We start from the raw sequence: 14,028 nt of genomic DNA, 5'->3' as shown, positions 1-14,028 counted from the left end.
GTACTAGTCCGAGATCTAAAATTCTAGGCTGAGCAGTCTAGATGTCTTGTTTTGTTTCTAGAAAGTCGTACAGCAATTGTAATTGACCGAAATCGAGTCCTGTAGTGTATATACACATGATTATATGTCATTCCTCTCCCTAAACGAAAGTAGTTTGCGACACTTCCCTACCAGCTGCAATTAAGTAGCGCGCATGCGTCAATGTGACAAATGTTTACGCCCTGTCCCAGAGACTAGCAACTGCAGGAAGTGTAGCATAGAGTCGTTGATGCCGTTGAAGCTTGCACCGTTTCGTTCAGCTTTGCGGTGCTATGTTTGTCGAGGGCAGCACGGGCTCGCGTGGTCAGCCCCCGAGTCGTACGAAGAGCTCTGGAAAGCGGTGTCGTCTTTCAAAATGCAGAAAGTGATAGCGAATGTAGCCGAGAAAGTAAGCGCCCGCGTGTGTGTGTGTGTGTGTGTGTGCGCGCGTGTGTGTGTGTGTGTGTGCGTGCGTGTGTGTGTGTGCGCGCGCGCGCGCGCGCGCGTCACTGTGTGCGCATGCGTGTGTGTCACTCTGTTTGCGCATGCGTGTGTGTCACTCTGTTTGCGCATGCGTGTGTGTGTTGTACATCTCTGTTAGTTCCTATCTTATTTGAATAGAATCCCAACTCTTGAATATTTGTTTTTGCGTCTTAGACTCCAAATCGTGTGACTCCGCAGGCTCTGATGTATGCTGGAAAACCTGGAGATTCATCATATATGATTGTATGATCCTCTTGCAGACATTCTCCACACTACTGTTTATTATTATGTGAACGTGCCATCAAATTTGATTAGACGACTGCAAACTATTTGCTCCATACTCTACCAGTACGATTGTCCAGAAGAATTCGCCAATTCCAACAGCTCCCATTTCTGGTCGGCTGTAATCCACACATTATGAGAGTAGTGAGACCATGTATGCAGCCAATTCAACGATGTCTTAAGCTAATAGTCATTTTACGTTAGCATTGGTTATACATCCGTTCCTTTCAAATAATCTCCAATTTTAAACATGTGAGTAGAGTGATGACATGGCAAGCAGTGAATTCCTTATTTCCGTTGTTTTGATGAGGTGGTCAACAGTAATGATGAAATGGATTTCACCACAGTGTTGAAAGACAGACTGCATGATCACAAGGGTGTCCTCGAATCTCTCGCTCTCGGCTTTACCGAATGCAAGCAATACATTTCTGTGAGGAAACGGTTGATACATTTGATATTAACTTAAAATTGATAGTCTCTTTCAGGTTGAGAAAATGCAGACATTTCTCGACCAAATCTTGACTTCTCGTCTGGGTATAAGGATGCTGTGTGAGCACCACATTGCTATGCACAAAAAACAAGTAGGCAAATGTGTATGTGAAGCACCCATATGACATGAAAATGGGAAGGTTTTCTGTAGAGAGGTTATGTTGGCATCATCAACAGGCACTTGTCCCCCAACGAAGTCATACTCAGATGCGCAGACTTTGCCAGGTAGGTGACCCCATTTGTTAGTGTCTCCATACTGTATTTCGTTGTTGCATAAAAATTATAGAGATGCTTGTCAACACACTTACGGAGTCGCACCAGAGGTGACCGTGGATGGCCACGTTCATGTTACCTTTCCATACATTGCACAGCCCCTCGAATACATTTTGGAAGAACTACTAAAGAATTCATTTCGGTGGGAGAGTCAGACAGGTGTGTTTTGATTTGATCGATTATTTCTGATGTGTCCATTTATATCAACTAGGGCAACAGTACAATTTCATAAACATCGGAGAGAATTACCTCCAGTCCGTGTGACTATTTCCAATAGCCAGTACGAATTCTCTATTAGGTTTGCCGATTCATGCCACTTTGGCATATTGTGCTTCAACAAGTTTTCTGTTAGGGTGAGCGACAGAGGTGGAGGTATCCCTCACAAAGAAGTCCCACAGCTATTGCAATACTCTGCAACTACAGCCGACGAAAAATCACAAGACGACACAGATGTGTTTTCTCATTTTTTGGGCAGCATGAACCCGGGCCCAACTGCTGGTCCAATGGCCGGGTTCGGTTACGGATTTCCAACATCTCGAGCATATGCTCGCTACCTCGGCGGAGATCTACAATTCAACACTATGGCACAGATGGGAACCGACGTTTTCTTACGATTAAAACATTTTGATGATACCTTTTATATATAGGTTATTCACATACGCTGGTTACATGTGTTCATGCACAGCTAATTTTTGCACATAATGATTATCGGCAATGACAAGATTGGGTTCAAATAGAATGAAGCTGTCTGCTGATAAGCCGGACGCTTGCTCTGTCACACACGGCTGGGGCAGGCAACAAAGCTGTCAACTTGATCACGGTGATCTCTCAATTAGTTTGTCTTCCTTTAGTATCAGCGGGAGACGACTCGATGCAACAAGTCGTCCACACGCTCTGACAGTCACTTCTTCACACATTCTCAGATCCAATCTCTGGAGTTGGGAGCAGCGTCCAAAGTGAGGGATGCTCGTTCCAGTAAGCCTAGTGCAACCAGACAGGTCAATGACTTGCAGAGTGTCACGACTCGGAGATCCAACCGACGTCAGCCACTCGATGGCACGATCCGTGAGGAGAGAACAATAGCTGCAGTCGAGTTTGACGAGACACGAAGAATGCTTAGACAAGAGCAGAAACGTTGCGTCCGTAATGCACGTTCCCGTTAATCGTAGCTCTTGCAGTAATCTCAGATGTTTCACAGACACCGGCTTCTCCACTGAAGGATTCGGCATCGCAAACAGGCCGTGAATCGACTGGTCGTTGAGCCCTTCGATCCAGCCAAGATCTAACACTCGAAGAGGTGGGAACGGCTTGCAATCGACTAGAGCAGGAACAATTGCCTTCGAACAGCCAGTGAGACGTAACTCGTTGAGTAATGTCAGTTTATTGAGAAGCCACCGTAGCTGTTTCTGTGTCACTCCAGTCCAACTGAGATCCAAGACTTGCGGCTGTCGTTTCCTTATGCCAGTCAGCGTGGCCGCCGTTATCGACTCAACTCGCGACAAATTGAGTGTATGCCAGAGGCAAGGATCTTGTACCCACGAATAAAACGCTTGACAAACCAACATGCAGCTACACACGTCGTACTGACCAAGAAAGCTGAATATCAATACCCACTGCTTTCGAGCGAGTCCGACGACTTCCAGTTCGGAATCCACTGCAGACAAGGCGGCAGCGTGTGCCGTTGATTTTGTGATCCTCGACGGTTGTGCAGGATCCATCTTCACTAGTGATGCATGTAGCGACGTTCTTCTCGGGTCGCGTGTCACATTTACTTCGATCGATCTGCGTGTTCTTTCCTTCTGCGAAAACGTGTATCTGGGACTGATCGGTGATGTACGAACGGGTTGCGGCTTGTGTGAAACAGAGGCATATTTTTCACTGTGGTTACAGTCGGATAGGTAACTCGGTGATTGAGCATGAGCGTGCGATGAGACGTGGGGTGACGGTTGGTAAGCACTCGGCGGTGAAGCCAAGCTGCACACTCGAGGACGCGACCCGCCGTCACATCGTTTCGGTATCTTGAAGGAACTCTATGAGATGGCAAATACGGTCATGTTACAATCCAGACTTAGACAAATACTCGACCACCACAACTGCTACCTTCACTCTATTGGCTTCTGCCATCTGATGCACGGGATCTTCGCTCAACTAATTATCGAGACCCATTAGCAACGACGACAGCACGATTCCAACAAACAGACAGACGCACCTTGTTGTCTTTGGGTTTGGGTTGATGTTCCCTGATTGGGGTCATGTCTTGTTTCTTTCTCTTCCGTGTTTTCTGGCTGTGTGTGTCTTTATGTGCAAAACGTCGACCTGTCAGTAAATCCTAAACAGACATTATCAGAAGGGCAGTATTACAGTGTGACTGCATGTGCAAGTAATACACTGCAGCATGCACAACATGACACTACTGAAACAGCAAACACTCGTTCTCATATTGTAGTTTGGCGACAATGTGAAGTAAAACCAGATGGTAAATTTACACCTTTTGTGGGCAAATTAATATTTCTTGCAATGTCTTTCTTAATATAGTTTATGTGCAGTAGAAGATGTGATGTACAAACAGTCTATCTTGTTTCCACATAATTACTTTTTAGGGTAATCAATGTAAAAGGTCACACAAATTCTCTGTCCTTTATTATCCACAATAGAAAAGATGCACGTCCGTGAGAAGAAAACTACAAACAAAACAATATGCAGTCGTGAGCTGAATGTTGACCTCATCATTACCATTACCACTCAGAATGAGACGCTTTAGGTAGGTAGACTTTAAATTGATCTGCGGGCGTTATCATTGACCAAACATTTATATGATGGCCGCACACAAAATTGACATAAGTTGATGTTTTAATTAATGAATGAAAACTGTCACAGAAAGAAAATGTTTAAAATTTGAAAACAGCTGCCAAACTGTGCTGCCATAGTCTGCATAAGCTTTGTAGTACACACCAGTGTTCCTGCTAGGGTTTGAATTGGGTGGGGAAGAATTTATCAAAAGTGGGGCAAGCTTAAGTCACGCAAATTGTTTTTGCCAGCTTATATGAAATTGAATTTATATTGTAATCAAAGTTGGCATCAGCATCAAATTCACAAGCAGGCAGAATCTGCACTACTGTACAGTACTACTGCGATGACCTTAATTGTCTTTCCTTAAAACTCGTATCCTTTGTCCCACCACGTCAGTCGGTATTTACTTGATGGATCTCTGAAGTCTCGACACAATTTACAAACATCACAGTTCTGTGTCTGTGTTCGTCTTCTTCCATGCTCGTGAACAACCAAGGTCTTTCGTTTTCCATTCCTCACTAAAGCCATATTTGTGGCCGCAAGTGGACTGGTGGTATTTTCCAGCTGTTTCTTCGATGTCTTGCTAAGCTTGGCTTGGGCGTGTCTCTTGTCGTCAGAGCTGGAATCTGAATAGCATGTGGCAGTCTGTGGTGTGGTTGATCTACAGAGAGGGATACCAGTTTCTGGCAAATTTGTGCAGAAACACCAACGTACCCTAAATATGCTACTAGTATCAATTTGGTGCCCTTCCCTGCTTTGCGAACTCCTGCTGTTTCTTTTACTTGATGGTATGGTATGCATTCTGAATGCATGCGTAGGAGTAGCTATGTTTGTGTTGGTAACGTGTCTCTACCCAGAGCCCTATAGCCCTTGAAGCTCCTGGATCACATCAGTGCAAAACGTAATGTGCGACAGTTCGTACCCAGAATACTTACTCACTGGCTCGCTACGCAGTCTTTGCAGTATGGATTGTCATTGTGAAGGGCGCTGGAAGATCCCCAACATTCGGGGAGGACACAGGGAAGGGAAGGCAGGGCATTGCACCCTGCTCAACTAGCTGGAACACTGTTACACTCTTCTAAACTTTCAAGTTTTCATGTAGTCAAGATGTCCACATTGTTGGTATGGACAGACGTCATCTTGCCTGTTTGCAGTCATAATGAAGCAATAACATGCTCAAACTTCTATCAACTGCTTGCTCACACTTAAAATTTGAGACACATCCTTCCACCTTACAAGTTTTCTCATGAGTTTACCCATAAACAATGTCAAAATGAAAAACTAGTCCTACAGGAGCGGGACTAACTACATCCAAAAGTGGCATCCCATCTCGGTAGATTGGCAGTTCACTTGCCCTACCACAAAATGTCAATTATTTTGCCGCTACGATGCCACTACAATGCACATTAATGATAGCTGCATTGCTACAGTCAGACCACGTGGGTTTCTGTCGGACTAACACGACTGTTGGATTATTGGTAACAAATACACAGTGACGTGTAACTTGGTTTCACATGTACCTTGTCAGAAAGTGAGGGTGTCCGATTATCGGGTGTCGAAATAACAAGGTCTGACTGCACCATGTTACTGCAGTAACACGCAGTATACTCTGCCTTAACATTTCTCGAGACAAGACGCTAGCCTACAAGCTCATGTGCTTTAAATTACATGAGCATTTTCCATTCAGAGCTAGCGTTGCGACTGCAGTAGTTGAGTTACACAACCACAAGCTCTTACCTGAACTTCTTTGCGTGCTGTTTGACGTTCTTTCCAGTTAGGATCTGTCGTTGCACTGGAGTTGCTCGTTGTCGGTGCCCGCTGTGTGTTCACTGAAACGACCATCTCACCCAATTGAACATCTTCAGGAGCCAGGCCACACACGTCGCTCATCATAATCCCCAGATCACTATCATCTACTTCTAACGGAGTTATAGAACTTTCAGTAAATAAGTCAGACCCATCTTCTTCCAGTGATGGCAACCTAGATAGGTTTGGGTACAAAGCAGAGACAGAGTCTTCACGACGACTGATATTTGCCGCATGCTTTCTCTCGCTCTTGACACGCTTGGCTGCCTATAATCACAAACAAGTTGAGTATCATGACAAAAGCAAATGTCACTGAAACTGAAAGATTAACAACTACAGCTCATTGCATCGCACCTCTACATGGCTGAACATCAAATCACAGCAATTATGAGCATTTCCTGACTTAATTAATTAAAATAGTATAGTTTGCATTCAAACTAAAATTCCTGACTAACTGTGTGACTGAACAAGATGACTACACTGACATCTACAAATCGATGTTGGTAATCATCAAATCTTATTTGTTATCACCTGGTTGCTCGATGTGGCACGGACACCCCGAAACCGACTTCCTACCGCTTTCTTCTGTCAAACAGAAAGTCGGTTACCACTAAATGACTCTTCACATGTAACTCACACTCAGTACAGAGTAACACATGCAAATGCAGCTCAGCATGAGCCATACAGTACAGTACATAACAAACCATGCAATACAGTCATCTGTCTAGCGCTCGCTGCTCATCAAAAACATACTTGTGGCAGCTTATTTAATTTAAAACCAAGCATGAAAGAAGGATTTACAGCCTGACGCCAGAAGGGCTGCAAGTTACCACTGCAGATGCAGATAGATGTTAGTGTTGAAGAAGACCAATGAAGAGATCGAACAAACTGAGCCATGCCAATTGCTCTGTGCCTCAGTACTGTACTAGGACAAGGAAAGGTAACGTCTTATCTATTATTACGTTAGAATTTAGAATTATGTTGTCAAAGCTCGGTATCTCCGTTAAACCTCACTGCACAGTTCCACAAACATTTACCACACAATTGCGGCACATTTACAAATGGCGTTGAATATTTACGGTACCTCAACCATCTAGATAGGTGCCAGCGCCACGTCTGGTCAAACATAATACAAAAATATGGTCCCACGTCGGACAACTACTATACCCTTAGCCCAGATATCCGGGCCTCGGGTAATGACAAGCACGTGTGTACATCACGTGTACTAAACTTACTGCAATTGGCAGCATTCGATTTTAGTACTTTGTGTGACTGACCTGCAACTGACTGTTAGACGTAACAGATGTTGATTTATCTCGAGGCAACTATCACAACGGATTAGACAACAAACAAACACTCCAAAACAATCAATCACCTCAGACTGATCACCAGGACAGATCATCTGCAACAAGAATGAGAGAAAAGAGTCAGAACACAAAACAAGAGAACAATTTCCGAAACAGCGCCCAGGGCAGCATTACAAAAAATAGGATTTTATGGAAGAATATCCGTTCTCAATAAGCACCCGGGCAGTTCGTAGGAAACTCTGGAAATTGGCAGATTACCTTGAGTACCACAGAGTAGGCACATGTGAGACCCATCTTGCAACATCCTATGATACTTAGTCATGAAGTTATGAGAGCAACCACACCTGACGTCTTGTCAGACGTTCTTTAGAGGTACCTTCTTTAATCCACAGTGTAAGGCCGCTGTCTAGTTGCCAAACCTGTACATGTACTGTAGTATAGTAACGCACGTTACTAATACAGCCTTGGAATATCGACCAACTTTGGGCGCCGACATCGAGTCGAGCACCACAATCTTGATTCTTATTAGCAGCCCATGGGCTGTAAATGAGAACAGTTTCCAAAGACCGCCCAGTGGGCGGTCTTTTGGCTGGGCACTGTTTCGGACATTCCCGCTGTGTGTTACTCTGTATTCATACAACACTGAAAGTTCACTCACTGCTAGACACTTCCTGTTCATGCATGCCTGCCTCAATTTCCCCGTTCCTCCGTACTTGATCATGTCCAAACAGAATCGACAATCAATGCAATCACTTGCCAAGCACCCAGTACACTCTCCACAACGATGCTTTCGTTTGTATTTCTTCGATGACAAGTTTGAGCCGCTGCGATTCACGTGAGGCCTTTCTCGTTCCTGAGGTGTGTACTCATCGTCTTCGGACGCTTTGTCAACTCTATTACACTCTTGCTGCTTGGAACTATCCGACAATAGCAGTTCGCTGTTTACCCACTCACTGTCACTATTCCAATCATCTGTCTCTGTATTGTGTGAAACATGCGATCGCTTTTGCCTATCTAATTGTTTGAAGTAGTCATGATCACCAAATTGTAAACCATCAACAGTACTGTTGTGACATCCTTCGCTCTCACTTTGAGACAAAAAATCCGAAGACACTGTCTTCAGCCGCTAAACACATAGTTGTTGATCAGTATGAATTAGAACACAGCATTCTTCGTTAGAATCAAGGTAGTTCGCGTCACATTCAGTTTATCTTAGAGTTGTACCGATAATCAAATTGGTTATCAGTTATCAGCCGATATAGGTATGTCAGGGTTGGCCAACTGGCGCTATGGTACCACAGGTGGCACCAGAGACTGGTCTTGGGCAACCAAGCTAGCAAAGATTTGGCACCAAGGCTTTGAACCCAGTCAAGCAAATGGTGCATGACGTCACGACTGTGACTGAAGAGCGGTGATTCCATGAACACAAGGCATCACTAATGTCAATCATGTGTCTGTGTGCCTGCCTATCTGTCTGTCTGTACGCACGTATGTATGTATCATCATGATACATACGTGTACATACATGAGTACGTATGTATGTGTATGTATAAATGTATGTACGTACTACGTGTGTATGTACCATGTAGGTAGGTAGGTAGCTTCAAACCAGTCTCGTGCAAGTGTATGTGTCCATGTGAGTGTGTCATTTCCTTGGGCACCAGGATGCGTTCCCGGTGCCACACCAAGGCACCAGCCTTATTCCAACTTGGCCACCCTTGGGTTTTATATCAGAATCTGTAAGTCTTACATAGGTGCACGCCATTAGGTTACGCATGCGTAGTCAGTCCATTAGGGCCATGTGAGTTGCATGCATGTTGGCAAAGAAACAGAAGTCCATCATTTGCGAGCAATTCAAGGTGGCCGAGGACACAAGATTCACACGCTGGACAGCTTGTAAAATATGAACATCACTGATTATCTATAATAAAATATAATTACATCAGATATCATATCGGTGTTGGCTTTGCTTTGCTTGGATATCAGGTATCGGCCAAATATCCTTATCGGTGCAACTCTTGTTTATGTACAAAGAAGTATGATAATCGATGGACAAAACGTTACAATATCACATGCTTGCCTCTTTACCTCTTCCTTCCACACAGTAGACATGTAATTGTATTGTATATTGTAGCCTCTCAGCAGCTCCTACAAGTCATTAACATATTGCAGTGCAAACTTGGTCAATGCTGTCTAGTAAACGTGTCTAGTGAACGTGCTTACAAATTGTATTTCCTTACAACACAGTAGTTGGCACTGATGATGTTGCAAACAAACAAACAAGCAAACAAACACAGAAAGACAAATAGAGATAGAGAATAGTGATACAGACAGACAAACAAACAGACAGACAACAGGCAGACTAACAGACAGACAGAAGAAAGACCAAATGAGACCAACTTCAAGACCAAGTGGCAATCATCATTTCAGTGACTCTACAACGTTGCAAAGTGAAAGTCGTCTCGAACAAACTCATGAGCGTAGCTAGATTAGAACGTCAAAATGTAGTGTGCTCGGTGTAATTTTGTATGCTTCAGGACCGTAATGGTTCTGTTGTGTTAGTGTTAGGTTGCTCATATGTACCATTTGATTTAAATGGAAAATATATGTATTGAGACAGACAGAATACAGACAGACAGACAGACAGAAAGACAAAAAGACAGACAGAAAGACAGACAGACAAGACAACCAGGCAAGACAGACAAGACGGACAGACAGACAGACAGACAGAAAAACAAAACAGACAGACATACAGACAAACAGACAGACAGAAAGACAAAAACAAAACAGACAAACTGACAACCGTGAGTGCAAAATGCTACTGCTAACCTTCATCTTCACCAACAGTTCATTCGGATTGCCTACAGATTCAGGAGCTCGCTTTTTCCAAGTAGGGCTTTTCTCCATTTTTGCCACAAGCGACAACAAACCTCGAATTTCGTACATAGACAGTTGATTAATGCCAGTCGGATGCACGGCCTCGCCATCATCAATCGCAGACAGCTCATCTGCTGCCCAACCGTCATTGTCACTCAATAGACCAAACATCTCTACATGTTCGGCATACTGACTCAATACATGCCACAACATCTCTACGAAGAAAGGGTAACGAAACTTGAGTGGAACCTACACATCAACGACATCGAAATATGACACAATGAGTTGATCAACAAGCAAGCTATTGACTCCATCCTGCCTTTGTTTTGGCTTCGATTTCCGATACGATGAGCTGTCCCTCGATGTTAAAGCTGTGAAGGAAGTTGCCTCCAACCACAAGGCTGTCACAAGGTGTATACACGGCATGGATCCATCCTGACATACACACAACCATCCCAACATGTTACAATCTCACACGACGAAAGGAAAGAAGACGGTGACGGAGATCGGTCAATTGTATGTAACTATGTACATACCTGTTGGAATCATGAACGTGTATCCTTCGTAGAGATGGACCTTGCCACACTTCTCGACCATGTCGCCGAGAAAGATGTCCTGCTGACGACCCGATTTCACCCATTTTTCATAAATCACTAAATTTTGTGGTGTAGGAGGAATCAGCCAGAACACCTACAACATAAGACACTCGTACACACAGGACAAACATATCTGATTTCATGAGTCATTGTTTATATGTGTAAAAACAACAGAAAGAGAGAGACGAGAACGAGAAGACAAAGAACAAAACTGATAGCAGCAAAACTGGTGAAATTACCGGTAGGCAGTTAGGCAATCAGACAAACAACAGACAAACCTGACACAGACAGACACTGTCACAGTAAACAGACACATGAACAGATAACCACACTAACAGACACTAATCTGAGATACATGATTCACAAGACACACACCTGACTTCTACAAAGATGAGTCTTTGATGTGATAGTTGGTGTGCCTCTACAGTCTGTTAAAAATGTGTACCTTACTTGTGTGTCACTGTACTTTGCCATTGTCCCATAGTTTAGGGTGACTATCAACTTTATAGCATATCCTGCAGGGGTGTCAAGGTTTAGAAAACTATCACCCAAGTTTTAGCAACAGAATGGACATTGGCACCAACTGGCTAATTTTTATTAAGCGAGTACTAATCCAGGCTTTGTTGAGGTCACGTGATCAGAGTAATGCATTCACTTTATTTGGATATCTTTACCTACGCAAAGTTCTCAAAGGACACTCACAAACAGACCTCTCTTCCAGAGTGAGACCAACGACATTCTACTACGAAGTTCAGTTTACATGGGTTAGTGTACTGAAACCTTTCTCACATTCACAACTATCAAGTGACAGCCAAACTCATTAAACTTAGCTCTTTGTATTGTTGAAAGTTATTGTAAAATCACACCAAATGAAATCGCATCTCTTGCATTGTCATCTCTGAAAACATTGACGGATAAAACAATAGCGCACAACATGTTCGTCGATTGGTACCTCGTGAGCAAAAAGTCCATTGCGTCCAATAAGTACTAATCTACTGAATCTTTTGTCTCACGTGGCCAGACCAGTCTAGCCAAACCAAGACTACTAATAAGAAAAAGGAATAGTTGGCAGTGTGAGAAAAATCTGGTATCTCACTAAGTATACGTCTCAATCAGCTAATTTTAACATCATTAGAATGCTAGTAATGAGAAGACGACGATGATATAGAGCTTGTTTCTGATCAGTATTGTACAACAATGGAATTGGCTACTTCCTGTATAACACGTGATGTGATTACGCCCTAATGGCCAATTAGAACAACCACCTGTGACTTCACACACGCTACCACATACTCTAGAGCTCTAAGTACATGGAATTTTTGGATGTCACATATGACATAGAGAATGAATAATTCATTGCTGCACTATATATATATATATATATATATATATATATATATATATATATATATATATATATATATATATATATGTATATATGTATGTATGTATACATGGCTTTAGGAATTTAGAATGTTTAGAGCTGAACACGCTTGGGTTGTGATGTGTAATGTAATCTGTATACCTTCCTTGATGATGCCCCTCATTGGCCCCTCCTTGTCTCTTCCTAAACTGCCAACTATTGCTTTTCCTACTTTAGTAAAGTCATTCAAGAGTCAATCTGCAGGACTTAATCTACTAAGCAACCGGTGCCTGCCGCCCAAAGATGAGCTTTTTAGTTTGAGTCACTCCTACACGTTATCACCTAAAATTTACATCTTTGTCTACAAAATAAAAAGTCTGTCGCCAATTTTGGTGACATGGCAACAACTCGGACACCCGTCCAGGGTATGTTGGGTATGTTGTCATTTTTAGTTAGACTATCTCAAGAGCTACAAGTCGTAAGGGTGACGTCTTAGTAAATAGTAGCAGATTACACACGACGCCCAATGTTTATTTGGGCATCAATCAAAATGAATAAAATTTGCAAGTCAAAAGTGACATTATATGACATCATAACTCAATTAGCGTCATCTGTCAAGACAAAATCTTTGTGAGAATGCTGTGAAGCGATGACAACAACAAATGGGCATGCTGATGCATACACTCTAGCACATACTAGACATTATTAGTCAACACACCTTTTCTCCCCTTATGAGATGATACCAGACAGACGTTCCACCAAAGTCAACGTGGAAATCCGTGTAACATCCACCGACGCTCATCAAACAATATCTACGATTACAAACAATCGTGAGCTCATCAACTCGCAACAGAGACGCGGTTCTCTCTACTTTTGAACTTTTGGATACTTCATGCTCGCCATGTCGTTCGTGCCTTCCTTCTGTGCCTTCTTCAGATGCGAAGGCCAGAAGATATCGACCCAGTCGAGATCCCGTACCTACACACAGTCGGACAATAAACGAGTTTAGCAGTCGTATCATCAGTGATAAGTACTAACAACTCTGGGTGATTGGACCATCTTCTCCATGGGCGTGTGACTAAACTCGAGGCTGATCACATTCAATAACAGTTGCCTCTCCGGTGCCGTGTAGTAGTCCACCCAGTCATCCATAAACATTTCCAGTGCCTGCTGTGACGACACGTCCATTACATCGACAATTCGTTTGCCTCCTAGTTTTGGCACAGCACCTTACTACGTAGCTCGATGGTCACGTGACGATCACGTGAGACACATTCTCACTTACCGACCAACTCTTTCACATCGTAAACGGAAAATCCAGCGGGAGGAAGCCTTATTCCCAATCCTCCTTTTTCTTTGAAAACTAGAGGCGTAAAAAATCCGTGTCTTCGCACGTAATCGACGTTGAGCTCTGCAACAACATCGCGCCTTTAACGCGCGTTAAAAGCGCAAAACGTTTGAGTTTCCCACCATTTCCGTTCATAAACTTTACGAACGATTCGTCAAATTTGTCACTTGTCAACTTCTCTTCGACGCTAAACGTTCTTGCCGTGTCCATCTGCCCTACTTCCTCCTGCACGCCGATGTCTTCTTCCACGTAATATCGTCGACCACCACGACATCGCTGTAACCGAAAACGAAACGTCGAGATTTGCATGCGCCGAATTCGTTCTCGCAAATGTCCTCACCAGCTTTCTGTCTGATCCACTGTCGAAAGACATCGCAGATCAGTAAACGAGACTGC

General features: G+C 43.4%; 2 protein-coding genes across 2 annotated transcripts; one reads left to right on the top strand and one right to left on the bottom strand.

Annotated features, from left to right (window-relative positions):
• The first annotated feature begins 217 nt into the window (after positions 1-217).
• On the top strand, positions 218-2,284 carry LOC134195672 (3-methyl-2-oxobutanoate dehydrogenase [lipoamide] kinase, mitochondrial-like). Its single transcript, XM_062664739.1, has 10 exons — positions 218-427; positions 676-744; positions 817-927; positions 988-1,035; positions 1,094-1,213; positions 1,269-1,364; positions 1,424-1,497; positions 1,559-1,687; positions 1,757-1,843; positions 1,898-2,284. Exons 1-10 carry the CDS (start codon positions 269-271, stop codon positions 2,190-2,192), a joined length of 1,188 nt encoding a protein of 395 aa, XP_062520723.1. The 5' UTR covers positions 218-268; the 3' UTR covers positions 2,193-2,284.
• On the bottom strand, positions 2,160-14,028 carry LOC134195662 (lysine-specific demethylase 2A-like). The gene is made up of 18 exons (XM_062664728.1): positions 13,973-14,028; positions 13,755-13,908; positions 13,570-13,695; positions 13,323-13,495; positions 13,156-13,262; positions 13,003-13,096; positions 10,862-11,015; positions 10,645-10,760; positions 10,278-10,574; positions 9,537-9,596; positions 8,107-8,574; positions 7,517-7,543; positions 7,419-7,466; positions 6,673-6,726; positions 6,073-6,408; positions 3,755-3,874; positions 3,646-3,693; positions 2,160-3,575 (listed from the first exon to the last, which is right to left on the bottom strand). Exons 1-18 carry the CDS (start codon positions 14,003-14,005, stop codon positions 2,361-2,363), a joined length of 3,630 nt encoding a protein of 1,209 aa, XP_062520712.1. The 5' UTR covers positions 14,006-14,028; the 3' UTR covers positions 2,160-2,360.

The sequence above is a fragment of the Corticium candelabrum genome, chromosome 1, assembly GCF_963422355.1.
Source record: "Corticium candelabrum chromosome 1, ooCorCand1.1, whole genome shotgun sequence".
In the NCBI taxonomy this organism is placed as follows: Eukaryota; Metazoa; Porifera; class Homoscleromorpha; order Homosclerophorida; family Plakinidae; genus Corticium; species Corticium candelabrum.
This window is presented reverse-complemented; position numbering and strand designations above follow the sequence as displayed.

What these genes read in the sequence shown, in the direction of transcription:
- LOC134195662 (XM_062664728.1), bottom strand. Translation starts at nt 14,005, where the DNA reads ATGTCTTTCGACAGTGGATCAGACAGAAAGCTG. An exon ending in AAGTATCCAAAAGTTCAAAA is followed by an intron (nt 13,097 to 13,155) that starts GTAGAGAGAACC and finishes TTGTAATCGTAG; the next exon opens with ATATTGTTTGATGAGCGTCG. An exon ending in CACGTTCATGATTCCAACAG is followed by an intron (nt 10,761 to 10,861) that starts GTATGTACATAG and finishes TGTGTATGTCAG; the next exon opens with GATGGATCCATGCCGTGTAT.
- LOC134195672 (XM_062664739.1), top strand. Translation starts at nt 269, where the DNA reads ATGCCGTTGAAGCTTGCACCGTTTCGTTCAGCTTTGCGGTGCTATGTT. An exon ending in TAGCGAATGTAGCCGAGAAA is followed by an intron (nt 428 to 675) that starts GTAAGCGCCCGC and finishes TTTGCGTCTTAG; the next exon opens with ACTCCAAATCGTGTGACTCC. An exon ending in AGATGCGCAGACTTTGCCAG is followed by an intron (nt 1,498 to 1,558) that starts GTAGGTGACCCC and finishes TAAAAATTATAG; the next exon opens with AGATGCTTGTCAACACACTT.